This window comes from Cervus canadensis, chromosome 22 (assembly GCF_019320065.1).
Source record: "Cervus canadensis isolate Bull #8, Minnesota chromosome 22, ASM1932006v1, whole genome shotgun sequence".
NCBI classification, from domain to species: Eukaryota; Metazoa; Chordata; class Mammalia; order Artiodactyla; family Cervidae; genus Cervus; species Cervus canadensis.
The window spans coordinates 21,196,618-21,223,710 of NC_057407.1; the positions used below are offsets into that span (position 1 = coordinate 21,196,618).

The 27,093-nt window shown below is 41.9% G+C and overlaps 1 protein-coding gene across 3 annotated transcripts in view; it reads left to right on the forward strand.

The window, feature by feature from the left end:
• Window positions 1-27,093, forward strand: part of PTPRG (protein tyrosine phosphatase receptor type G) — a 749,569-nt gene that overhangs the window by 695,852 nt on the left and 26,624 nt on the right. For all 3 annotated transcript variants that reach the window (XM_043441944.1, XM_043441943.1, XM_043441946.1), the window contains 6 exons: window positions 7,849-7,940; window positions 16,729-16,825; window positions 22,744-22,826; window positions 23,017-23,151; window positions 24,356-24,490; window positions 26,638-26,810. In XM_043441944.1, the coding sequence (XP_043297879.1) occupies window positions 7,849-7,940; window positions 16,729-16,825; window positions 22,744-22,826; window positions 23,017-23,151; window positions 24,356-24,490; window positions 26,638-26,810 (715 nt within the window). The remainder of the gene's footprint in view (window positions 1-7,848; window positions 7,941-16,728; window positions 16,826-22,743; window positions 22,827-23,016; window positions 23,152-24,355; window positions 24,491-26,637; window positions 26,811-27,093) is intronic.

Genomic DNA, 27,093 nt, shown 5'->3' on the forward strand with positions numbered 1-27,093 from the left:
GGGCCTGAACCCAGGTCCCCTGCATTGGGAGCAAAGAGTCTTAGCCATGGACCACCAGGATAGTCCCTGTCATGAAATTTTTTAAATTGCGAAATCTGCTCTGTGTATAATGCTTGAGAAAAGTATGCAGTCTTCTTCCAGATAAGTTAAACTGTGACTTCTTCAAGAGAATTAAAGGGGCTTTGACTCTTCATACATCCCACTAATGGCTTTTCAAAATCAATTGTTCCATGCTTACTGATCTCCCATTGTTGCTCTGGGAAGATAAAGCATAATTGAATGTAATGACCTACCTATCAGCCCCGTTCTAGTAGTCTGTCTTCTAAGATATTGAAGTAGTCACAAACTTGTGTCCTTTAAGATCATCATCTTTTTTATTTTGATCACGCTGTGCAGTTTGCAGGATTTCAGTTCCCCAACCAGGGATTGAACCGAGGCCATGGCATTGGATCCATATTATTATTAAATTGATATTAATATCTGCAAGTATTTTTAAAAATCTGTTTCCACCTTTGGGGTAATCTTTTGAAACACCAAGCTTGCGTTATATTTTCACTGCAGTTATTAATTAAGGAATTACATTTTCACTCTAGTTATTAATGAAGCATTATATATAATATGTCATCTACAAATTATATTCAGTGTATTATGCTACTTATTCTTTTAGACTTTCATCATATGTAGCTTTTTAAAATCAGAACTCAGCTCATTGAATTAGCCCGTTTATAGAGCATGTTGAAAGGGCTTTTGCAAATGTGCCTATTGTCAAACACAAATGTCCTTATAAATGTTTTTCTCTGGAAATTAGAAAATCTAACTTTCTAACAAGAACATTACAAAACAAAATGTTGCTGCTAACCGTTAGTTTAGAAATCCAGAAATGATTCGTGCCTTTCCCGCAGTTAAAACACATCTTAATAATTTGAAGGTCACTGGCTTCAGCAGGGTGCCAACACATAAAGGGGTTTTAAACATGCAGTTTAAACCCTTGGGATTAAACCAACCTTGTTGGCATATTTTATTTATACAGAGATTATCTCCAAAGGAGATTCATTGGTCTTTTGACTATAATGAAGCCCTTTCTTTATTGACTTCATTGTGTCATAAATGAAAAGAGATTTCTTTTTTATGGCAGGAAATAAAATGTCCTCATCTCCACAGCACTCCTTGCATCCTAAGAGTCTGATTTAGACAAAAATCTATTGTGTCCTAAATCAGGAGCTAGAAATCTCGATAATCGTATTTACTGTTTGCTTTATCTGCTTAAGTTGACACAGGTATTACCAGAGAGAGAGGCCTGAACTTGGCTTCTGAGATGAGAGGCTGATCCCTCCTCAGCCAGGATGAGTTCTCAATAGTAAGGTCTGTCCACTTACAGGGGTGCTTAGCAGTCCCTGAAAACAGCCCAGTCATGGGGCTTGGGGTCAGGGGGATGCCTGCGTGTGATTGAACTGGACCCAAGTACTGGGCTCTCCCTGCCCTCATGTAGATTTGGTTGGAATAGGGTTGAATGAAGTTCGCACAGGTTGGCCTCAGTAAGTGACTGAAGGCCTTCTGGAATGTTCGTGGTAAATTTATATGTATGCCACAGCCTGCCAGAGTAAACACGCAGCGATAATTTTCTGAAACAGACGTGAGGCCAGTCAGCCCCATAGCGAAGCATCTTGGAAGGCAGGAAGGTAAATACCATGGTATTTTATTTACCTGGTATCTTCAGGGTGACCAGAATATCAGTGTGAATTTTCCAGGTAAACCAGAGTTTAAAACTTTGAAGCCAAAGTGATTCATTTCAGCCCATTTTTGTTGGAGAACTTCTTTAACACGTATTGTAAGGTTTTTTGCCCTCTCACTGTATATGTTCAATTTAAGACCTAGAGAGGTCACATTAAGGCCCAAGAAGCCAGCTTTGGGCTCAGCCTGGCCCAGCCAGTTGATGACAGTGGACCTTGGCCAGGTTCTTTGTTTCTCCTAGCCCCTAGATCATAGGATCTCGTATGCATAGTGATTCTCACCTCATAGTAAATCATAGCTTTATGCACTTACTAAATGCCAAGCTCTCTGCTAAGTACTTATGTTTTCCAGTTTGTTCTGCATAGCACTCTGAATTCGCTGGTTCTGATTTCCAATTAGATGAGGGACAGCAGTCACAGAGAGGTAAGGTCCTGTATTACCAGGCCTGCTGATTCTGGCTTTTTCCACTTACTAGCTCTGTGTACCTGATGCACAGGAAGCATTCCGGCCGTACCTGATGCTCAGGAGGCATTCCGGCCGTGGTGAGAATAAGAGCTACAGAGTTAGACAGAGTTGCAGGCTAAAGACCCTCCCGCCCTGCAGGGTGCTAGGCAAGGCCCTCTGCAGCGCCCCCCTGTGGTGGGCGTCCAGGGACCGCCTCAGTGCTGACTTTTTTTCTTTGGAATTTCAAAGGAAAAATTGCTGAGTTTTTCCTTTTGGTTTATCTGTTGCTCCTTAATACTAACAGCCTGCAAATTTAGCATGGGTGAGTTCTCTCTAATGGAATGGGTCTGAGCATGCAAGCACAAGAGAGATATAACCACAGATTTTAGAAGCAACTTTTTTTTTCTTGCTGTTTTTATTGAAGTGTAGTTGATTCACAGAGTGATGCAGTTATATATACACACCCATGTATATGTATTCATTTTCATGTTCTTTTCCATTATAGTTTATTACAAGATATTGCATATAGTTCCCTGTGCTATATAGTAGGACTTTATTGTTTATTCCTTCTATATATAGTAGTGTATATATGTCAGTCCCAAACTTCTAATTTATCCCCCTCCTCCATTCTCTTACCCCTTAGGTAACTGCATGTTTGTTTTCTGTCTTGTGACTTTGTGTCCATTTTACAAACAAATTCATTTGTATCACATTTTAGATTCTACGTGTAAGTAATATCATATGGTATTTGTCTTTTTCTTTCTGACTTACTTCACTCAGTGTGACAATCTCTGTGTCCATCTATGTTGCTGCAAATGACAAAATTTTATTCTTTGTTATGGCTAAGCAGTATTCCCTTGTGTGTATATGTATGTGTGTGTGTATATATACCGTTATCTTCTTCATTCATCTGTCAATGGACATTTAGTTTGTAAAAGCAGCTTTTCTTTATGCATTTCTCCCTATTTTTTGCAGATTTGCATTTGAGGTAAACATTAACCAGCTCTTTTCTCCCTCTTGGAATCTCTCACCTTCATACTTTGTTTTCAGTAGAGGTTCAGCCTCTTACAATGCTCTGCTTTTGATGCGTACAAACCAGAAACTATTTTCAGGCTTCATCAGAAGTGGTACCTAAGGATGTTTTGTTGTGGACTAACCAAAATGAAGGACCTCTAATGTGCTCGATTTAATTCCAACCACAAAAGGCTAAAATCTTGGGGAAAAGTATAAATAATATTATTTAAGACCAGCAAGCCCACTTTTCCTTATCCTCAACTGACTGTATCAAGTATTTTGTAATAGGGTAATGTAGTGGTGATAGTAGTTATCCCATTTTTGCCTTATTTAAACCTTTGGTTTCTGAAAGGTCTATACTTAAAAATATTGGCACAAAATTATACTGTGTGGTAACATTTTATTAGATTAACTGACACTCTGCCTAATTTCTTGCTTTTCTTTGCACCCGTGGTCTGAGAATGAAGGCGGTGTGTCCCATCACATGGGAGCACAGGCTTTGGGCTTAATACACCAGGATTCGAATGTCAGCTCTGCCGCTTAGCAGTGGTGTCGCTTTGGACAAGTTGCCTCAGGTTCCTTATGTGTAAGTTGAAGATGATGGCATCCTCTGTGCCTGGTCCTGGTGAAGATACGTGTATGCAAAAGGCTGAGCATAATCCCTGGCAATCAGTAAGGGCTTCCTTCACATTTCTTTCAACTCTATCATTAGACATTTCACTGTTTCATAGTAACCCAACATCTAACCTGTAGTCAGTGAAACCATCTTTGTTTTTGTTTAAATCATTTTATTTATTTGTCTGTGCCAGGTCTTAATTACAGCACATAAGATCTTCAATCGTGGCATGCGAAAACTCTTAGCTGTGGCATATGGGATCTAGTTCCCTGACTAGCCCAGGGATGGAACCTGGACCCCTTGCATTGGGGGATGCCGAGTCTTAGCTGCTGGACCACCAAGGAAGTCCCAAGACATCTTCATTTTGATTCCAGCTCTTTTCCTGTTCGTTATGTTTCTCCCCAGTCACCAAGTTATCAAACCCACCCGTTTTCAGACACTGGCAGTCTTCACCTTGTCATTTCCCATGGTTCTTGCTCTCACTTTCTTCTGTTCACTAGAACACGTTGCCCTTGAGCAGACACCATCTCACTAATATCTGGCTGGGTCCTAGGGGCCCAGCAAACACCTCTTCCAGTGGCTTCCCCTTCATTGTGACCTAGACGACAGCCGCTCTCTCCCACCAGAAGCACTCTTTGCCTTGGCTCCGTACCCAGCTGCCACCGCCACACGCCAGGCTTCAGTTCATCTTTCCAAGCTTGTGTTTTCAGCTCTTAAGATGAGTATGAAAACAGTGTCTATTTCTTAGGGCTGCTGGGAGGAATGAGTACATGTTAATGCACATAAAGGGCACAGAAGGTGCCTGGTCCAGAGTTAGTGCTGCTGATAGTTGGGACATTTATTAATGGAACTCGGCTGTATAGGTGGAAATAACATCTCACAGATGGGTATCTTCTTGTAACAGGCTCTCTGCAGATCTCAACTGAGCAGATAGGTCTACAATGCTGTCCTAATTGCTTGGCCTTCTGGCTAGTTAGAGTAATTTTATAATTATCTGGCTCATGTTGAGAGAAATTTAATAGAAGACCAGTGTAAGAGGAAAACTATTAGGACTTCTAATTAGCTTCAGCCTTATATTTATCTTAATATCAAAGGAAAAAAGATTTACGACCCTTCAGTTTCATTTATCTTGATTGAAAGACAAAAATGTGTTATCTGGGTGGTCACTGTACCACGCATGTTTGTGTGTATGTATCTTTCTGTTTGGTTGTTTGGTAGTTTTGTGATGTTACTGGTGGTGCTTGGAAACCTAGAGGATTGTGATGAGACTTCTTTGGATAAAGAACCAAATGTGAGAGACTAATGAGTCGTGTATTTCCATATGCAGTTCATGAACTGAGCTCTGCTAGGTTTTGCTGCCTCTAACCATGGGAGGAGTGGACCGACTGATTTATAGGCATGTATAGTGTTAGCTTAGATAGTATAGTTGAGCATTTTTAGGAAAAAATAATAAATTGTTAACCTTAAAGTGATTTTTTTTTTTTTTTAGTGACTTGAGCAGGACTCTGCCCTTTAAAACACTGTGGTATGTACCTTGGAGTAAAATAACTCTGAAGCTGAACTAGAGTCTTATTTTGAACTAGAGTCCATGTACTTAATCATGGCATGCATGCCTGCTAAGTCGCTTCAGTTGTGTCTGATTCTTTGTGACCCCGTAGACTGTAGCCTGCCAGGCTTATCTGTCCATGGGATTCTCCAGGCAAGAATACTGGAGTGGATTGCCATGCCCTCCTCCAGGGAATCTTTCTGACCCAGATTTGGAACCCACATCTCTTGATATCTTCTGCATTGGCAGGAGGGTTCTTTACCATTAACGCTACCTGGAAGTCCATGTACTTAATCATGGCACCTGAAGTTTATTGGGGATTTCCAGTTCTAAACTATCATTACAGAATAAATGTAGCCTTCAACATATTACACTATTTTTTTTTAAACTTATTTTGTACTGGGGTATAGGTAAAGAATTCACCTGCAGTGCAGGAGACGCAAGTTCCATCCCTGGACGGGAAGATGCCCTGGAGGAGGAAATGGCAACCCACTCCAGTATTCTTGCCTGAAAAATCCCGTGGATGGAGGAGCCTGCTGGGTTACAGTCCATGGGGTCCCAAAGAGTCAGACCCGACTGAGGTGACTTGAGCACAAGTGCACATAGCCGATTAACAGTTTTGTGATAGTTTCAGGTCGGCCCAAAGGGACTCAGGCATGCAACCTATTAAACTATTTACCATGTCACTCCAGTTTAGGAAACAGTGTCTTTCATGCAATGTCTTTCATTTCAAAATAAATAGGAGAAAAGTGTTGCTTGTAGTCTGTAGGCTGGAGTGTTTGTGGGGCCAGGTTGTGTCCCATCTTATTTATGTCGCCTCTTGTTCAAAGATGAGTTTATTCTTGGGTTAACCTCTTAGACACCCTCCAGTTTTGTACACATTAGTCCTTTTCTCAACTTAAGATCTTTTCTTTGCCACTTGATCTTTATTATAGAATTTGCTTACTTCTAAACATTTTAAGTGAAGTGATCAGATAATTTGGGAAATTTTTCTTGAACTGTGCATTCTGCTAAATATTCCGGGGAAGGATTTTGGCTCAGCTCACTTTGTTAATGCCGGTTACATCATTATGGGCGCTATAGATTTCTTGGGCGTGCAAAATGATTGCATATTCATGAACATCTTCAATCCTGAAATATTTGTAAATAACTTGGCAATTTTTTTTTTCATAAGGAGGCCTGTTAAAATGATTAGGTCTTTAATGGTTCACGCAGAAAGAATTGGTACTTACAAGGCACCCCCTATTTGATGTCACATTTCTGCACTCAGCAGTTTGGATTATGAACGTTTATAAGTCACCTTCCTTAAACAAAGTATATGAGAGACACTTCTTTTCCTCTTAGGAATGATTCAAGTTTGAAAATGTCAATAGATGCAAAAAGCCACCCTTAGAGCTTTGCTCTCTCGAAAGAAAGTCGAGAAGGAATGACATAGTCAATGTTAACTGTCACCAGATGAAGAGAAATCAGATTGTCAAGCCTGGATCTATAACATTCTTGCCAAAGTAGGACCTCATTTACACATACAGATCTTCATACCCTTTGCTAAGAAAAGCATCTGTGGCAGTTTAGATGTTTGTGCGTTTGCCAAAGATCTTTCACTCTGAATAAAGTAAATGTCATGTCTGTTGTTTATCTCAAATTCAGCAGAGTATTTTTAAAAGGAAATATTTGCGGGGGAGGGGCAAGAGAAGGAGAGGAGGGGGATTGTTGGGCAGCTCCAATGAGTGGGGTGTGGTTGTTTTCCGGCCGTCCTCAAGGTGCAGAGTGGAGCTGGGTAAATCGGTGTAAAACACTCATGAGGCTGACAAACTGAAAACGTCTTTTTTGAAGTGACAGCATTACAAATAAATTAGAATGTGGAGTCTTCCCGAATTTGTACCTAGTTCTGTCAACACCAAAAGAAAATCCGGTTAATTCCATCAAACTGGTTGTTTGGCATTGTGTGGACACAGCTGTCTCGCACGAAAATTGTGAACACGTAAACGTAGATGGCAGTGTACCCAAAGCCAGCTGGTACAATGGCACCTGTCTGTGACTGTGATTGTGTATAAAGATTGCATAGACTTCAAAGATCAGAAACAGAACTGAGTTGTTCCAACTTCAGTCTGGACCCCACTGAATAGCAAATTCTTGAAAAAACTAGGTCGTGATAACATTTCTTAACAAACAAGTACACTTGGTAAATTCAGTTTTAGTTAAAAGTATGATGTGGTGATTTAAGTACGTAAATTGCCTTGAATATGAAAACTAAAGGTAATTCTTTACAGACCATTTTTAAAACCATACTTAGCTTTTAGGCATTCAGAAATCATAATGAGACCCCAATGTCAAGTAAATCCAGAGAAGGCATTTTTCTGGAAGACGTCTATTTCAGGTGATACAATTATATCACTCTTTGCAGAAATCAAATACCTGTCTTCAGGAATTCCCTTATCCGTGTCATTTGTTTCTGAAAGGACTCTGTGTGACTCTGAATATTATTTTATTCCCACAGATGACATGGAAGCCATTCCTGTCAAACAGTTTGTTAAACACATCGGTGAGCTCTATTCTAATAACCAGCACGGCTTCTCCGAGGATTTTGAGGTATGCTTCAAAACCGGACTTTCCAGAAAGCAAACTCTTCTTTTACGGGGATTTGTGTGTAAACTTAAAATGAATGTATCTCGAGCGTCACAAAAGCAGTCACCGAGGAAAGTGGGAACTGGCTCTCTTTGCCTTACACTGAGCGTTCTCACGGGCCTTCCTTTCCCAGTGCAAGTGAGGTGAAGGAGAGCTGGTTGCACACCTCCTGAACGTGCACTTCTGTGAGAAAACAGGCTCAGTGGCAGGAAAGAGGCAGACTCGGGTTCTGTCCTCTGCATTCTCACTGGGACAGCGGTCATGGTGCAGAGGACAGGCTCCTAACTCCACATCAGTTCTGGGGGCATGCGGTGTAGGGGAGAGCGCAGGTTGTCAGTCTGAGGAGTCAGAGGCCGGCTCCACCAGTAGTCATCTTCATCGTTCTGGAGTCAGTCATTTCACCTCTGACCCCGTTTCCTCATTTCTTTATGATTTTTTTTATTTATTTGGCTGTGCTGGGTCTTTGTAGCGTCACAGGCTTTCCCTAGCTATGGAGAGCAGGGGTCACTTTCTAGTTGAGATACACCAGCTGCTCATTGTGACAACTTCTCTCATTGCAGAGCACGGGCTCTAGGGCGCGCAGGCTTCAGTAGTCGCGTCTCCCCGCCTCTAAAGCACAGGCTCAGTAGTTGGGGCACACGGGCTTTAGCTATTTCACGGCACATGGGATCTTCCCGGACCAGGCATCGAACCCGTGTCTCCTGCACCGGCAGGCGGGTTCTTCGCCACCGAGCCACCACAGGAGCCCCCCCAACCCCCCGGCCTTCATTTTTGAAAATGGCAGTGACCTGAAAATGGCAATCACCTCTTACCCCAGCCTGTTGGCAGAAACGAATGATGAACATCCCGGAGAGTGCTAGGTTAACAGTTGAGCCCGTGCAAAAGTGGACTGTTCTTGTTTTCGCGATTGTTAAGCCGTGGAGAGGAGACACGGGTGAACACAGCCCCCTGATTTTGAGAGCTGGCGTGCAGGAAGCAAGGTAGAGAGCAGCACGCACCCCCCTGCCAGCTCCGGGTCCCGTGCCAGCTCGGCAGTGACAGGGTGTCAATGGGGAGCTATTAAACAGACTGCCCTTTTCTTCACTGAGCCGCATCTCTGGCAGCTTGAGCGGTGCTGAGGGGGCCAAGTTTTCGTGGCAGCTCAGCTGTCTTCTAGCTTTGTGGGTAAGTCAGTTCCTTTCTGTCTCATTTCTCCTTTAAAATGGAAATGACGCCGAGGGTGCTAACCTGCCCACCTCTTTTCACAAAACTGATCCAGGGGCTCGCTCGCAATAATGGAAGGGAAGCCCTTGGAGATCACCTAGGAGCCATACGGCTGGGAGGCTCAATTATTTTCGCACAGAGAAGGAGCGAGAAAAAAGAAGACCAGAAGCCCTGTTTCTATGCAAATTTGGGAGTCCCTGAAGGCCATCCTAAAGGCAATTATATTGACAACTTGTTTTAAATGAAATCCCTCTCCTAGCTTTTTGGTTCTTTGTTTATTTCTGGAGCAGAAGCAGAGCAAAGGTGGTAGAGAGAAGGACCCCTCTGATGTATTCTGCAGAGTCATATGTTTCCTGGAAAAAGCAAAAAAAAAAACATGTCAGGTGCTTAATGCGGCTATTAGATGCTGACCCAAAAAAAGGTGCCTGTCCAAGTACGGAGCACATGGTGTGAAGTCAGACATTTTGCATTCATGAGGACAGCACATGTGTGGGGGTGTTCGAGTGATTTAGTTCAATTGACTGTTGGCTGGATGACTGAGCAAGAATATTGAGGCATTTAACAATGTTGATGGTATTCCGGACAAACATTCATCCTCTCGAGACGAGAATTTGATCAGGATGATCAAATGCAGCTCCAGTTTCTCAATTATTTATGATTTGAGACCCCAGTGCTATTCATCACAGCTGGTTTTGACACCATTTAATTATTCAAAATAATCAGCTACACCTCTGTAAACTGGCTCTGACTTAAAATGGGCTTCACTGCATCAAAATCACGCCTCTTAACAAATCCTGGGCATCTGCACCCTATTTCTACCCTAAAAAAAATTTACTGCAGCTGTAGCTTTTGTCACCTATATTGAAGTCTGTAGCTTATCACCTGGTATGTTTGGGACTGGAACGGGGGTGGCTTTGTTCTAGCATTGTTATTTCACAGGCTGTGCTGGTTTGAAAGGTTTCGAATCAGGGCTCTTCACCCTAGCAAGAACATCCTTTCTTCCAAAAAAAATAGTAAGACAGTCATGCAGAGAAGGAAATGAGACAGTAGAAAAGCCTACTACTATACTGTCGGTCTCCTGCTTTAGGAGAAATTTGAAGTATTTTAAAACCGTAGTAGTGCTCCTTTTGCATAGCTCTGCTAAAAAGGAAAACGGTAATAGCATCTTTAACAAACTATCAGGGCTGTTTTTTTTTTTTTTTTTTGGCTGCACCATGCAGCTTGATCTCTGTTCCCTGCCCAGAGACTGAACCCAAGTGCTCAGCAGTCAACACTGGGCCACGAGGAGATTCCCCTACCAAGGCTATTTTATAGACAAGAGATAGTCATAGACTGTAAAAAACTAATAATAAGGTCAGGACAAGAGATGTTGCATAATTCAACAAGAATAAAACAAAACCCTCATCGTGTTAAGAGAGTAGAAACCTCAACTCCAGATTTCCAGGTCCTTTTATGTGGAGTAATTACAGCCGGTGTCTGCTTGGCACCATTGCTCAGATTATTTCACTCATTCCTCAGAAATAACCCCCGTGAGCTGTGAGCTGTTTTGTCCCCATTTTTCAGATGAGGAAGACTGAGGCATTTGTTAGTTCAGTAATGAAGTGGCAGCAGTAGGACCATTTTCTGATCAGTAAGACCAAAACTTGCTGATTCAAACCCACATGTTTAAGCCTAAGGCCGTCCAGACTCTTCATTTAAGTAAGTAGTATCCTGTAGTGAGGAGAATTAACCAAGATGATCAGTGGCTGTCTAAAACTGATCATGGAGCTGACGGACCAGTAAATTCCTTGGGAAGAAAAGTAGAAGAGGGAGGTTAGAATAAAGGAGCTACCCCACCCGCCACCCCATCCCACAGCTAAGAGTACTGGGAGCCCAGTACATGATCTTTATTGTCTAGAGCCTTCCCAAAGGGCTGAGAATCTGACTTACAAAAATCTTACATAACTTCTGAATAGAGGCCTGAAATTAGTCCAAGAATGAATCTTAAGATTATAGAAAAAAACCACTTAACAGTTAATATCTGCCCAGGTTTTCATTCAGTTGCTCAGTCATGTCCGACCCTGTGCCCCCATGGACTGCAGCACACCAGGCTTCCCTGTCCTTCATTATCTCCCAGAGATTGCTCAGACTCATGTCTGTTGAGTCCATGATGCCAGCCAACCATCTCATTCTCTGTCGTCCCCTTCTCCTCTTGCCCTCAATCTTTCCCAGCATCAGGGTCTTTTCCAGTTTGCCCATGAAAAGGCGTTGAAGCCAGTCATTCTAGAGTTACTGACTCCCTGCTATTCTTTGGATGTGGTATAAGGCACAAAGATGGACTGGACTGAGAACTTGCCCTCAGAGAGTTCATTCTGGTTGGGGGAAACCAAAGTGAACACAGCTAATGCAGAACGAGGGCAAAGCAAAAGAAGTGCCAATCCAGGAATGAAGTTCTGCCAGGAACGCAGAGGAGAAAAGCTACTAGGAATTTTGATTGGGTTTTTCGGCAAAAGTTCTATTATTTGCCCCATCTTGTTTTCAGATCGTGGAGGGAAATGGGAAAAAAAAAAAAAAAAATTGGTGAATACCTGTCATATGTTCAGAATTTTGCTGCTTACAGGAGAATGAGAAATGATTCGCTGGTAATTTTGAGTCTTTGTCTAGAGGTGATGCTGAATGCAAGCTCTTTGTCCTTGTCAGATAAATTTTGGAGGCTGTTAAAAAGCTGGGGACATTATACGTCTAGCAGATTTTGCAGTCCCTGGAAATAGCATCAATCCTGGTGTCAGGATAGTGTTCAATGACTATTCCCTAGGCTACCTCAGCTGACTTCAGCCTCACTCTTCCCCCGCCTCCCAGGTCATAATCAAGGAGGCTTCCAGAGGCTCGGTGCTAGCATATAATCTTTCACAGTCAGCGGAGCTGTAAGGCCCTGTGGGTCAGCAGAGTTAATAGGCAGGGGTCAAGAGTATCACAGGCTTACAGGTGGAGTGCAGAGATGAGGCCAGAGGTCCAATACCTCCTTGACAAGACCCTTTGGGGAATCGAGTCTGTTAAAATTAACTCCAGCTCAGCTGAATTTGGGCCAGTTGCTCCTCTTAAATCCAGAGAACAAAGCTTTGTCCACCCGAGCCCAGGCACCAAGGGGCCAGTGGCCACAATTGCCTTATGTAAGATGCAGAGTTCCCTTGATGCTGATGACACATACCAGGGAGTTCCTGACAGAGGTGGAAAACTGCAGAAAGAAGGCTGCCTGCAGGCTGGCAGTTTCCTGAGCTTCAGTGACAAAATGCCAGTGTGGGTCTTATATGACCCAAAGGAACACGTTGTAAACCCTTATCATGAGAGAAATCATAGGTGATGAAGTTGAGGTTTTTAAGTTGAGGCTCTTACGAAGAGTGAGGAAAAACGTGTGTTAGTCAAGTTGTACAGGGAAAAATAATTCTGTTTTATAGACCAGCTATAGGATAATAGACCCTGGGCTAGTTGCTTCAGAGATGGGTTGATATTCTGGAGGGTAAGGCAGACACTTGAGATAAAGACATATGGATTTAGAGGGGGATGAAGAGGAGCACAGGCTTTCCTGAGTAAGGAAAATTGCAATGAAGCAGAGAGCAGGAGGTCGTACAGGCTGTTCAAAGGGCACCGAGTTAAAACTGTCCGGCATTGGGAACGAGGAGGTACATAGCTGGGGGCCCTGAAACCCTGACTCGGGGGTTTGGAATCTCTCTAAGAGGTGTCTGAGCAAGAGAAAAACACAGGTAAGCAGCCTTTGAAGAAAACCAGTATGGCAGTAGTGGTCCCCTGAGCAGAGGGGAGGAGAGGCCGGAAGATGGTGTGACCAGTACCTGGTGAGGGCCAGCTCCACGTCCGACACTCAGCACGCGCCTCGCTGCGGGCCTGACTTATGCTCGGGCAGGACAGGCCCCTGAACATAGCCGAGCCTGCCTGAGCTCAGACACTACGGCTGGTATACACACTCGGCCCAACACTTGGTCACCAGGTCCAAAACATTTCCTTCTCAGCTTGCTTCACTGTGAAGCTGAGTAACCTGAAAGATGTCTAGATCTATTTCGGCTATTTTTTTGTTGTTGTTTAAATTAAGCTTCTGAATGGGAGGACAGGAGGTCAGCACGTGCCTTTGGACAGCCTCCTGCGTCTACAACTCCAAGCAGGAGGTGATGTAGCCCGTATCACCTCCGAAGAACTCTGTATCTGTCAACTTGGAGTTTCCTTTTTTCCCTTTTGGTTCATTTTTTTAAGTTATGCTTTGTTGCACATCTTTTCAGTTGGCTGTTCTTGGTGGTGGTGTGTCCTGGTGATTTCGCAGTCTTCATTTTGAGAATTCCAGCTCTGTTATAGAGACAGTAAAGTGCAAACAAGCTTAAATCTTAAACTTTTTATCTGGGTACTGACTAAGTAACTGTACTATACACATTCTATTGGCCAGTGTCTCTTCAAAGGGTCTTAACACCTATTAAAATCACATTAACTTGGAAATGCCAGTTCAGCTGGAGAAAAAGCACTCCAGGATCGGATGATATTATCAGCGTCTAAATGAACCAGGCGGCACTGGAAGGAATTACAGATGACATTATTATCCACAAGACAAAATCAGAAGGCCATAGGCCAACCCCTTGGGTTCTCGTAAAATCAGATTTAGCATTATTTATGACCATTCTTTGTTTTCTGTCATTCACATAATTGGAAAAGTGAAATAGAGGCGACAGATCAGACCAAGGGTTTTAGATAGCGCAGACTTTGATTGGCCATATTGAATGGCCGCTTTAAACAGTGCAGACAGCTGCTCCCACACAGGCTCGGCCAGTTGCATTAGACGGTAATAGAGGCCCCACCTCAGTCCAGTGAGCGTGGTCAGAGTCACACAATGGGAAAAAAAAAAATATCAATAAGGCGAATCTCCAACTAAAGTACTCAAAGCTGAAATCTCAGCACAAGATATCTGAACAGCTCAGCCCAGAAGAGGTACATGCCAAAGGTATGACCTTCAGAACCCAGGAACCAAAGCATGTCAGCTTATTTCAGAGATTTGTGTACAGGCTGAATTAATGTCTTCCGGAATACAAATCCATTTTCAAAGGTTTTCTGCCCCCGAAACTATTCAGAAGAGCATGCCTGGGGCTTTCAAGGCAATCCTGAATGGCAGATATTCTGAGTGCGGCTAGCATTGCTCCTGTTCCTGGAGATGTTAAAACAGCAGACTCATTAAATTACGCTCACATTTTATGTCTATTTTAGAGAAAACAGCCAAAGGCAGCCTTCAGGCCTTTTAAACCAGCATTTGCCAAACTGTAGGTTATAAACCATTTTAGATAGAATAGCAGGTATCACAGTTTATCACATTTAGTCAAAGTAAAAAAAGATAACGCACTGTCATGAAATACACACTTTCTCCAGAGAGATGTATTGAATTAATGGATGTGGCTTTTCTTTCTTTCTCTCTCTCTCTTTCCTTCCTTCCTTCTCTCTCTCCCTTTTTTTTTTTTTTTAATACATAATTTTGTGTATTTATTTTTGGCTGTGCTGGGTCTTCGCTGCCGCACGGCCTTTTCTGTGGTTGGGGGGAGCCAGGGCTGCCCTTCGTTGCAGTGCTCTGGCTTTCCTGGTGTGGTTCCTGGGCTCTAGAGCCCGGGAACTGTGTGCACGGGCTTAGTTGCTCCGTGGCATGTGGGGTCCTCCCAGACCAGGGATCAAAGCCACGTCTCCTGCATTTGCAGGCAGACTCTTTACCGCAGAGCCACCTGGGAAGCCCCCTCTTTTTCTTCCTTTCGTTCTTTCTCATTCTTCCTTCCACTGGGAGTGCCTCCGATTCTGAAAAACTGAGTGTACACCCTCCAGGAATCAGGTGTCTGTGAATATGGTGTTGAATACGTAGTGACCTGTTGTTTTTTGCCTCCGTTCTTTGATCATGGTGAGCCCCTCGTACGTACTTTGTGAATATAAGACAGCCGGTCCCTTATCGGTTTCCCTTGCATGGTGAACGTGCTCTGGGCATCATCCCTACCTGCCGTGCAGCTCCTCTGTGAAGAAAAGTCTGCACACTCGTGAACTCCGTTGCATCTGTCACATGTCAAAGGTTTCCCCGGTCCCCTCGTGTCGCTCTGCCCTGCTCTTTGTCGCAGCTGTGCGCTGCAGATGACTTCCTTTATTAGTTAGTGCCAGTGGCTTCTTGGGATTTGAAGCATATGGTGTAGAAAAATTTGGCTTTTTTAGCAACCTTTTATTAGGCTAATGGATAATGTTTCTATCCATGGCAAAGGTAATAGAAGAAGAGAGTTGCTTCTCCCATGACTGTTTTTCTAAAGAAGGATCATGTAAATAAAATTAGAGTTAAAAATCAGTGCATCAGAAAACAGAAAAAGAGACACAGATGTACAGAACAGACTTTTGGACTCTGTGGGAGAAGGCGAGGGTGGGATGTTCTGAGAGAATAGCATTGAAACAAGTATACTATCAAGGGTGAAACAGATCACCAGCCCAGGTTGAATGCTTGAGACAAGTGCTCAGGGCTGGTGCACTGGGAAGACCCAGAGGGATGGGGATGGAGAGGGAGGCGGGAGGGGGGATCGGGGATGGGGAACACATGTAAATCCATGGCTGATTCATGTCAGTGTATGGCAAAAACCACTACAATATTGTAAAGTAATTAGCCTCCAACTAATAAAAATAAATGAAAATAAAATTAGTGCATCAGAGCCATATGTGGTTAAGTCAGATATGACAGTTTTTAGGTTCTATTAGTGTCATTTTAGGGCTTCCCGGGTATCACTGGTGATGAAGAACCTGCTTGCCAGTGCAGGAGACATAAGAGACACAGGTTCAATCCATGGGTCAGAAAGATTCCCTGGAGGAGAGCATGGCAACGCTTTCCAGTATTTTTGGCGTGGAGAATCCCACAGACAGAGGAGCCTGGTGGGCTACAATCCACGGGGTCACAAAGAGTCAGATACGACTGAGGCAACTTAGCGCGTGCACACACACACTGTCTTTTCAGGGCTGAGGATAGTCACTTTGTTATAAAACAAGGCTGTGCTGACCATAATATAAGCATATTGCAAATCACGGTAGAGATTATTCTTCTGTCTGGAATATTCCTGTTCATCTTTTTAAGACCCAGGTGAATTATGTCCCACCTAAACCTTCTGTGTTCCTATCCATTTCTTCAGGCCTCTCTTCTTCTAATCACATTTGACTATCATCATGTATTTATGTTTTTCTCACCCATTTGACTGCAACATATTCAAAAAGAGACACTATTTCTGTAATCCCCATGCCTACGTCAGATCTGGAGCAAAATGAATGGTTGATGAATTAGTAAAGAATGAAATCCTCTTACTTTGTTTTCACCCTTCATACATCTGTTATGAATATGTTAGTATTCATTTCTGAAGTTGAGTTTGGGGAGGTGATGGTGGCCAGTGACTGGGGAGTGAGTAAAGAAAGGCTCTGGGCTTTTGGGTGTCTATAGATTCTTTCTTTTGGCTGTTGTTCAGCATCTAAAAGCATGTCTAAAAATCTTGGTAATCTTCCTGTTTATTTCCTTCTCTAGGAAGTCCAGCGCTGCACGGCTGATATGAATATCACTGCAGAACATTCCAACCATCCAGATAACAAGCACAAAAACAGATACATCAATATTTTAGCATGTGAGTAATAAACTTTAAACTATCCTCAACTGCAAGGAAATGAAATCTTCCTGCTGACTCATTACACTTGCAAGTTTACCCCTCATTGGCCTGTCTTCTTCAACAATGTATAAGAAAAAGTGGGGACATCCTCTGCCCCCTTAGTGTTTCATGAAGCTGTCAGATCTCTGCTGCCATAATCAGGCGATCGAAGAAAATGTTCTGAGCTTTACTGTTTTTACATGAAGTGATTTCATATCCAGGGTTGGGAACCAAACTTTAATGTCATGTAGTTATCCTAACATTGTTTTTAACCAGTGAGAGCCAAGCCTTTTGATGCAAATGGAAATACTGACAGCTGAATCGAGGAAGTTGAATTTCAGAGCAGTCTTTCAAAGATTAGGTAACTGGTTTATTCCAGTCCTTGTGGCCTATGTGTTTAGTCCTGTCTAAAACATTTCCAGGGCCATGAGTACCCTGGAAGTTCAGGAGCAAATAAATAAGAGTTCTTCTTACAGAGCCTCAAGGATGCTAGGAGGACAGGCCACTTCTGTGACTGGAAGGCCACTTTTCACAGACACCAAGACTTGACTCACTGGTCGAAAATACACACTTCGATATTAAGGGCAGGAGCACAGATGTTTATGGTTAACATATACTATGATAAGGAACGCAGTACATACAATTTCATGTAATAGTGCATTTAAAGTTACACATTACTGTAGATGGATTTTTAATACTACTTAGTGAGATATAATTTATATAACATACAAAATTCATCCATTTTAAAGATAATTTGGTTTTAAATTTAATTTCAGTGGTTTTTAGTATAAAGAGTTGTACAATCATCACCACTATCTAATTTTAGAATATTTTAATCGCCCCAACATGAAACCCCTTATCCATGAGCAGTCACTCCTAACTCCTCCTGCTCCCAAGTCCCTGGAAACCACACCTCCTTTCTTTCTCAGTGTATTTGCCTATTCTGAGTATTTCATATGAATGGAATCGTACTATACGTGCCCTTGTGTCTGGCTGCTTCTCCTCCGCATGATGTTGTTAAAATAGACACATGGAGTTGCTTTTATGCCTGAATAATGCTTCATAGTGTAGATACACCATGTTGTGTTTATTCATTTCTCATTTGGTGGACATTCGAGTTGTTGCTACTTTCTGTCATTAATAATGCTGCGATGAACATCTGTGTATAAGGTTTTATACAGACATCTGTTTTCAGTTCTCTGGGGTACATACTGAGGATTAGAATACCTAGGTCATGTGGTAACTTTATGTTTAATATTTTGAGGAACTGCCCAGCTGTTTACCAAAGTGGCTGCACCATTTTACATTCTCAGCAGCAATATATGCAGGTTCTAGTGTTTCCACATCCTTGCCAACACTTGCTACTTTGTTTTTTTCCCCGATAATAGCCATCCTAATGAGCGTGAAGTGGTATCTCACTGTAGTTTTAGTTTTGCTTGGCATTTCCCAATGATTAGTGATGTTGAACATTTTTTCATGTGTCGATCGGCCACCTTTCTGTCTTTTTTAGAGAAATGTCTATTTAGATCCTTTGCTCATTTTTATATATGTTTACTCATCTTTCTATTGAATTCTTGATAAATTCTAGATACAACTATCTTATATATATAATTTGGAAATATTTTCTTACATTCTATGTGTCGTCTTTTCGCTTCCTTGATAAATATCCTTTAAAGTACCAACTTTTAAAACCTTGGTGAAACCCAGTTTTGTTTTGTTTTTTTCTTTTGTTTCCTATGCTCTTGTTGTCATATGTAATGAACCAGTGCCTAATCCAAGATCGTAAATATATACCTGGGTTTTTTTGGTCAGCATCTTCTGGTCTTAGCTCTTACATTTAGGTCTTTGACCCGTTTGAGTTAATTTTTGTATACAGTGTGAGGTAGGGGTCCAGCTTCATTCTTCTGTATGTTAATATCCATTTGTCTCAGCACCATTTTTTAAAAAGTTTCTTCTTTCTCCCCATTGAATTGTCTTAAGCACTCCACAGAAAATCAATTGACCATAAGTGTGAGGGTTTATTACCATACTTGCATTTCTTTTCCACTGATCTTTATGTGAGTGTCACACTGTCTTGATTACTTACTGACCATGGCTTTGTAATAAGTTTTGAAATTGGAAACTGAATCCTTCAACTTTAGTCTTCATTGTCAAGATTCTTTTGGCTATTTTGGATCCTTTGTTTTTCATATGAATTTCAGGATCTCCCTGTTACTGCAGAAAGTGTAGCTGGAATTTTAATACAGATTATGTTCATTCTGTAGACTGATTTGGGGAACACTGCCATATTAATAGAATTAGCTCTGCCAATTTATGAAGATAGGGCATCTCTCCATTTATGTAAGTCATCTTTTATTTCTTTCAGCAATGCCTTATAATCTGTGTGTTACAAGTATTAAGCTTTCATTGTATCTATTTCTAAGTATATTATTTTTTTTTGCATGGAATTGTTTCCTTCGTGTTTTCAGACTGTGGGTAGAAATGTGATTTCTGTATGTTGACCTTGTATCTTACCAACTTGACTGAGCTTATTTATTAGTTCTAACAGTTGTTTAACACTTATTTCTTATCTTTTTGGTCATAGCCATTCTAAGAGGTGTGAGATGCGCATTTCCCTGAAGATTGGTGATGGTTGAGCTCCTTTTCATGTGCCCATTGGCCATCTATATGTCTTCTTTGGGAACATATATATTTAGGTTCTCTGTCTATGTTTTCATCGATTGCTGGTTTTGCCAGCTATTGATTTGTATGAGTTCTTTTTATATTTTGGTCATCAACCCCTTGTCAGACATATGATTTGCAAATACTCTCCCCCATTCAGTAAAGCTGCTTTTTCTTTTGTTGATGCTTCCTTTTGCTGTACAGAAGCTTTTAGTTTGATGTGGTCCCACCTGCTTATTTTTGCTTTTGTTGCTTTTGGTGTCAGACTAAAAATAATCACTGCCAAGACCTATGTCAAGGAGCTTTCTCTTCTGTTCTCCCCTAGGAGTTTTATGATTTCAGGCCTTAAATTCAGTTTCAATCCATTTTGACTTAGTTTTTATGTATGTTGTACTATAGTAATCCAGTTTCATTCTTTTGCATATGACTGCCCATTTTTCCCAGCCCCACTTATTGAAGAGACTGTCCTTTCCCCATTGTGTGTTCTTGGCTTCTTTGCCACAAATAGATTGATTGTGTATGTGTGGGTTTATTTCTGGACTCTCTAATCTATTTCATTGATATATGTGTCTGTCTTTATGCAAGTACTTTTCAAATTATTATAGCTTTGTAATATAATTTGAAACCAGGGGTGTGATTCCTCCAGCCTTCTTTCTCAAGATTGCTTTGGCTGTTTGAGTCCTTTTTGGTTCCATACACATTTTAGGATTGTTTGTTCTGTTTCTGTGGAAAGTGGCATTGGAATTTTGATAGGGGTTGCTCTGAATCTGTAGATTGATTTGGGTAATATGGACATGTTAACAATAGTAGTTCTTCTAGTCCATCCATGAGCACAGCCTATCTTTCCATTTATTTGTGTCTTCAGTTTCCTTTTAGTGTTTTAGAGTTTTCAACATACAGGTCTTTCACCTCATTAGATAAGTTTATTCCTAGGTATTTTCTTCTTTTTGAGACAATAATAAATGGGATTTAGATAAGTTTATTCCTAGGTATTTTCTTCTTTTTGAGACAATAATAAATGGGATTTTTTTCTCAATTTAACTTTCTGATAATTCATTCTTAGTGTATAGAAATTCAGTAGATTTCTGTGTGTTGATTTTGTGTGTTGCAACTTTACCAAATTCCTTTATTAGTTCTAACAGTTTTTTCATGGAGTCTTCGTAGTCTTCTATATATAATGTCATGTCATCCGCAAATGGTGACAGTTTCACTCCTTCCTTTCAGTTTGGATGTTTTTCATTTCTTTTTCTTGCCTAAATGCTCTGGCTAGGACTTCCAACACCATGACAAATACAAATGGCAAGAATGGACATCCTTGTCTTGTCCCCATTCTTAGAGGGAAAACTTTCAGCTTTTCATCGTTGAGTATGTTAGCTGTGGACTTGTCTTATATGACCTTAGGGTTTCTGTGTACAACCTTATGTCATCTGTGAGTATAGTTTTACTTCTAGAAAAAGGTTTAAAAGAACTGAAAGTCATCTTTTAATAAGAGTATTTGTTTCAGTTATCTGAGAGAATGAAGAGGAGAAAAAGAGAACAAGGAAGAAGAGTCAAGCTTTACTTTTCTCATCAGTCTTTGGATGGATTGACTTGGGAAGCGTTTGTTGACCAACTCAGTCAAGGCTCACCTCTCTGAGATTGTGAGGAATTGTGCATCTACAGACCTCATATCTGACCACAGAAGTCAGGCAGAGATATACACATATATATGCCTCACATATGTCCACATCACTCTCTCCACCATGGCAACCTCTACTTCTAGTGACCTCACTGCCTTAGCTAAAAGTATGTGGCAAAGAGGGAGGAAGTCAGAGCAACTCTGTGTGATGTGCTCAAGGGTCATCATATTTTGCCAGAAAACCACCATTTCTGGTTAGATGTGTTTGTACTTTCACAAGTTTACTTGAGGTATAATTTTCACAAATTCAAATTAGATGTTTTATTTTCACAAGTTCAGAGAGTTAGATTTTGGTACTATCTTGGCTACTTGGTCAGATTCTGGGCACATCACCCATCACTTTGGCCTTCCCCTATACTAATGCTTTCATATAGCAGAGAATAGCATGGAAGTGTCATGGAACAAGTAGAATTAGTCCATGAATGTGCTGGATACACAATATAGGAAGAGCCTTTTCTCATGGAACCATCACACCTTTCAAAGCAGACGTGTATGCCACCTCCAGTCTTTTATCTTTTTTAGCCAGTCTTTTACCTTTTTGATTGACTATGAAGGATGCACCTTGAGTATGTGTTCTTATTTGTCTTTCTGTGAAACAACAATATAAGGCTACAAAGAGTTTGAATCCAGATGCCTTAGGAGAATATTTTCGTGTGGGGCCCCTGTTTAGATTCAACAGGCAGCCCCTGTTTAGATTCACTGCAGTCTGTGCATTTCTCAGCACAAAAGCAGTTCACAGTTCAAGAATGTGGAGGGCTTCCCAGAAGTGCATGATGTAGTCTGAGGTCAGTAATGTCCATGCTAATCCACTCATTGGACTTCTTTTCAAGCTAGCCTTTTATGATCATGATTATAAACAGGAATGTAAATCAGCTTTTGCCCATTCTCTTTCTAGCTAGGGGGGAAAAAAAAGTATGACCTCAGCTTGCTTCTGTTTGTTACCTTATAAATACAAGCTCCTTCTGTTGGACAACCAGAGGCACGTATCAGCACTCACCTTTTGTTCACAGGCAAAGGTTAAGTGGGTCTTGAATCTGATCATGGACTTCAGATGCCCGTGATGAGATTACTCTGAGAAGCAAGCTCCAGTTCCCTCAGTTACTCAGGGTGCTGGGGAGTCCAGCTGAGTGGCATCACCCAAAAATTGATGTTCTGGATTTGATATAAGAAGCACCTTTTTATATCTGTATCAATGGACAGAGGGGATGGAACATAGGTATTCAAAAATCTTGGAAATTTCTTTTAAAATGTAGGATATGGGAGTTTCAGAGGGTTGCATCTTAAATCATTTTACATGAATTAATAAGGACCAACATTTCATTTCTTGCATATCAGCCCTCACAGGTCAGAGCATGCGGTGGGAGTGTCCCCGTGATATGGAGATGGGTTCGAGTGCTGTAGCTTTGACGTTTTAGTTTGTTCTTCTGCCCAAAGGTTTCTCGGGGCGCCCTGGGAGATGCCACGTTGCCTCTTTGCTTTGTTGTGTGCTTTAGAATGCTGCTAGTTTCTGAATCATACATTTTGTTTTCGCTTTTTTTTTCTTTCTTACCCTCTATAGATGATCACAGTAGGGTGAAGTTAAGACCTTTACCAGGAAAAGACTCTAAGCACAGCGACTACATTAATGCAAACTATGTCGATGTAAGTCAGAAATGTTTTCCTAAACCTGTTTCTGATAAATGAAGAGTGCTGCTGAGACGGTTGAATGTGTTTTCGTACTGCACGGAGCGTTCATGGAAAACGCAGCCTACTCAGTGTGGAAGGCACTTGAATTGTTTTCCCGGTCTGTCGTGTTGCTTTCATCTTACTGTGCGCTGTGTCTTCTTTGAAGGGTTACAACAAAGCGAAGGCCTACATCGCCACCCAGGGACCGTTAAAGTCCACGTTTGAAGACTTCTGGAGGATGATTTGGGAACAAAACACTGGAATCATTGTCATGATTACAAACCTCGTGGAGAAAGGAAGAGTAAGAACTTTTACTCATGTACCTTCATTCAAAAAATTACTTGGGGAGCGTCTGCTGTGGGGCAGAAACTTGGTAAGGCCAAAAGAGTTAGAGAAATGAGAAGTGTCCTCCATGCCAGGAAGGTGGGCTCTTACCAGAGTGGATTAAACATGATGATCAAGGTGAACAGGGTATCTTTAGGTGTTAATCTGTCTTTCTGAAATAGATTAACAATACATTTATAAAAGGCTTTAAAAAAAAAGATGAATAAGGTATTAATTAGGAGGATGCTGCAAAATGCATGGATGTATTCTATAGTACAGATATCTTTTTAAAGAGCTAATGTTTGAGGTGAGATTTAAGCAATGAAAGAGAAGGCAGGACATTCTAAGTACAGTGGATAGAAAGGAAAAAGTAGGGACGGTGGAAGAAACAGTATATAGTCAAGGAACTACTAGTAGTTCAAATCCAGGGGAGTAAAGACTGCTTCAACACCTCGACCATCACTAAGAGAATCTTTTTTTAAGATGATGAGTCATATTTTAACTTATCGGATTTTGAACTTACATTAGATATTAATTAATTAATGGGATGGAATAGAATAAGGTTCCAGGCTCTAGTCCCTTACTCAGAATCACTACTGCCTCACTTCGTGGAGTCAAAATTGGTGACCAGTTTTTAACACAAAGGCTGTCACAGTTATAAGAGATTTCCTTTTTTCCCCCCTTAGTGTATTTAGCCACATATGGTATGGCATATCGGATCTTAGTTCCCCAATGAGGGATCCTGCCTGCACCCCCTGCATTCCAAGTGCAGAATGTTAACCACTGGGCCACCAGAAGTTCCACAAGAGACTTTCTTTTACCTGTAAATGCAGGCCAACCTCCCAAATGACACTTAAACTTCCTTGGCAACATATCATACCTACATTTTGTATGGGTCGAATATATAGGACTTTTCTTAGACCCTCTTTAAGGTACATCATGAGATGCAGGATGGTATTCCTGCATTCCTCAAATGATCTAGCCCACATGTGTCCCAAGATTAACCTCTGCAGGGGTCACAGCTGCCTCCCAGGACTTAAGCCCATTCATTCCTGATTTAGTCAGCCACATAGTGATAGTACCTGTGTTTCAACACTGCCGTTTGAAATCACATTACCAACAGTGGAATTGTGGTATCGATTGCAGTTATAATTTACAACTTTATTAATCTTTTTTTGCAGCGAAAATGTGATCAGTATTGGCCCACAGAGAACAGTGAGGAGTATGGAAACATTATTGTCACCCTGAAGAGCACAAAAGTACACGCCTGCTATACTGTTCGTCGTTTCTCAGTCAGAAATACAAAAGTGAAAAAGGTACTGAAGGGGTTGGGTGGGCTGCCAGGGAGTCTCTTTTTAAACTAGTATGAAAATCACGGTGCGACCAAGGCCAACTCTCATAACCAACTTGGTTTTTTAAAAAAAGTATTTTTGAAACGTTTTCTCACAACTCTCTTGATTGACATCAGTGTATGGTGTGAAAGATATTGGCAAAGCACATAATAGAATTTAACTGGCCTGATTGAGTTCTTCAGTCTCTTCATGAAGGAGGCTTCATTTGGGGTGGGGGAGGGACCAAAGGTCCTCTGAGGTTTTGGTAACCAGCAAATATGACAGCATCTGTTTGGTAATTTAGCTTTTTAAATATACTTTTCTGACAGCTTTAAAGCATTGTTTCCCAAAGTGTATCCCAAGGAATACTAGCCCTGCAATATGCTTGCAAAACTCAAATTCTGTGATTCAGTAAGTGTGGAAAATGAGTACTACATGAGCCTGAATTCTCCCTTAAAAATTTACAAGGAAAACAAGTACCCAGAGTGCCAGAGTAAGGAAATCGATGTAACTTTGTCGTGTTTCCTAATGTGATTTAACAATAAAAGTACCATTACCATCCTGAGAATCACACTTATGGAAATGCCACTTTCAAGTTTTCTCAGTTTCTCTTGTTGAAAATCCACTGTCCCATTGAGACTCATAGATCACTGTAGCAGTACTAGGAACTCAGGACAGATGCTCATTAGGACAATGTGGAGTGTCACTTACTCTGTGGAGGCTTCGGTAGGCAGCTGTTGGTAGCAATGGCTCCTCATTTATTTTTCTAGGCTTGGGCATCTTTGGGAATGTGATAAAACTGTCTGCCCCAGAAGAATTCACATTTACTCAGGTTTTCATATACAATTTCAGTGGCTCTGAAGCCCATTCATGGTCCAAGGTTAACAGTCCTTTGCATGTATAGTTTTCTTCCCAAGAACGGCAGAAGTATTATAAAGATCAGTAGCACTGTCTTTATCTGTGTTCTCTCTACCAGAGTTGTGAGTTGGTTCAAGCTAACCAATAACCAGTTTATACTCATGAAGTATAACATCCATTAGTCATGCAAACACCTCAGGTATTTAAATATGGCCCACTTGCTCTTATTTTAGAAATAGCTTAGGTCAGAGGAGGATATCAAATAGGAATGTCAGGTGTTTTGCACACTGACAGTAGTAACTGAAAATGAGGAAGAAAAAGAAAAAGGAGAGGCGACTGGAGAATTAATAATCAAGGACATCCAAGCCCTGTAGCACGGGGCCAAGCACTCTACAATGTTCAATGTCGATGGGTTAATGTCCCTGAATCATCAAAAACATTTTTAAATTTTACAGGTATTGATGATAATAATAATAATAAAACACGTCACAGCAACTGATCTGTTTGAGGAAGATGGTCAACCAAAGTGGTTGAAATGTAAAACGTTCAGCCACTTAAAGGAAAACAACTCTAAAAAATTCATCTTGAAAGGGACAGATAAATTGACTGTTGCCCTGGACTCTAGAGGTTGAGAAGGATCTTCCCCACACTTCCCGGAGGTTGCACAGCACCCGCCCTGAGGCTCCTAAAGGATCGGCCTAGACAGCGGAGAAGGAATGGGAGTCCTGGCACACAGTCAGAGGAGCTGGGGCAGGAAGTCAGGAGATGGAAGTTGTTTAGTTGCTGAGTCGTGTCAGACTCTCTGCGACCCCATGGACTGCAGCCCGCCAGCCTCCTCTGTCCATGGAATTTTCTAGGCAAGAAGACTGGAGTGGGTTGCCATTCCCTTCTCCAGGGGATCTTCCTGACCCAGAGACAGAACCCCGTGTCTCCTGCACTGGCAGGTGGTACTGCTGAGCCAACAGGGAAGCACCTAGCAAATAGAAACCTTGTAGGCAAATTACTGAGCTCTTTGGATAGGTGCAGATCCAGAAAAACGAAATACGAAGCATTCATTCTTGGTGCAGACTGAAACCATATTCTCTTCTATGAGGTATCTGAGCCTTCTCATCCCGCTGGGTCATGTCCTCATCTGTGGCCTGAGAGGACCACAGAGAGGATGTCAGCATTAGGGCAAATGGGAACAGAGGTGGCGATTCCTGCCGTCCTTACAGCATCTTCATCTAGAATGCCCGCTCTCGGCTTAAAGACATCCTTTCTTGCCTTTCTGTCAGGGTCAGAAGGGAAATCCCAAGGGGCGGCAGAATGAACGCACAGTGATCCAGTACCACTACACGCAGTGGCCCGACATGGGGGTTCCGGAGTACGCCCTCCCGGTCCTGACCTTCGTGCGGAGGTCCTCGGCCGCCCGCACGCCGGAGATGGGCCCTGCGCTGGTGCATTGCAGGTGAGGAGCCGGCGGACTGGGAAGAGCAGGGGCTGTGGGCCTTGGGAACCGGGGCCACTGTGGGCCTGCCGCTGCTTTGTTTGACACAGAAATAGAGTCTTCCACCCAAAACTGGGACCGGCGAGACTTGTCAGGGTTAAAGGAGGTCACTATAGTCCTCGAACAGTAAGAAAGCAGCTGCTGTTTGTGAGGGTAAAACAGAATGAACTCTTAGAGGGTAAGTCTCCAGTTTTTATAACACCATCTCATTATTGATAAAATCCAGTGTTATTTTATAAGGCAG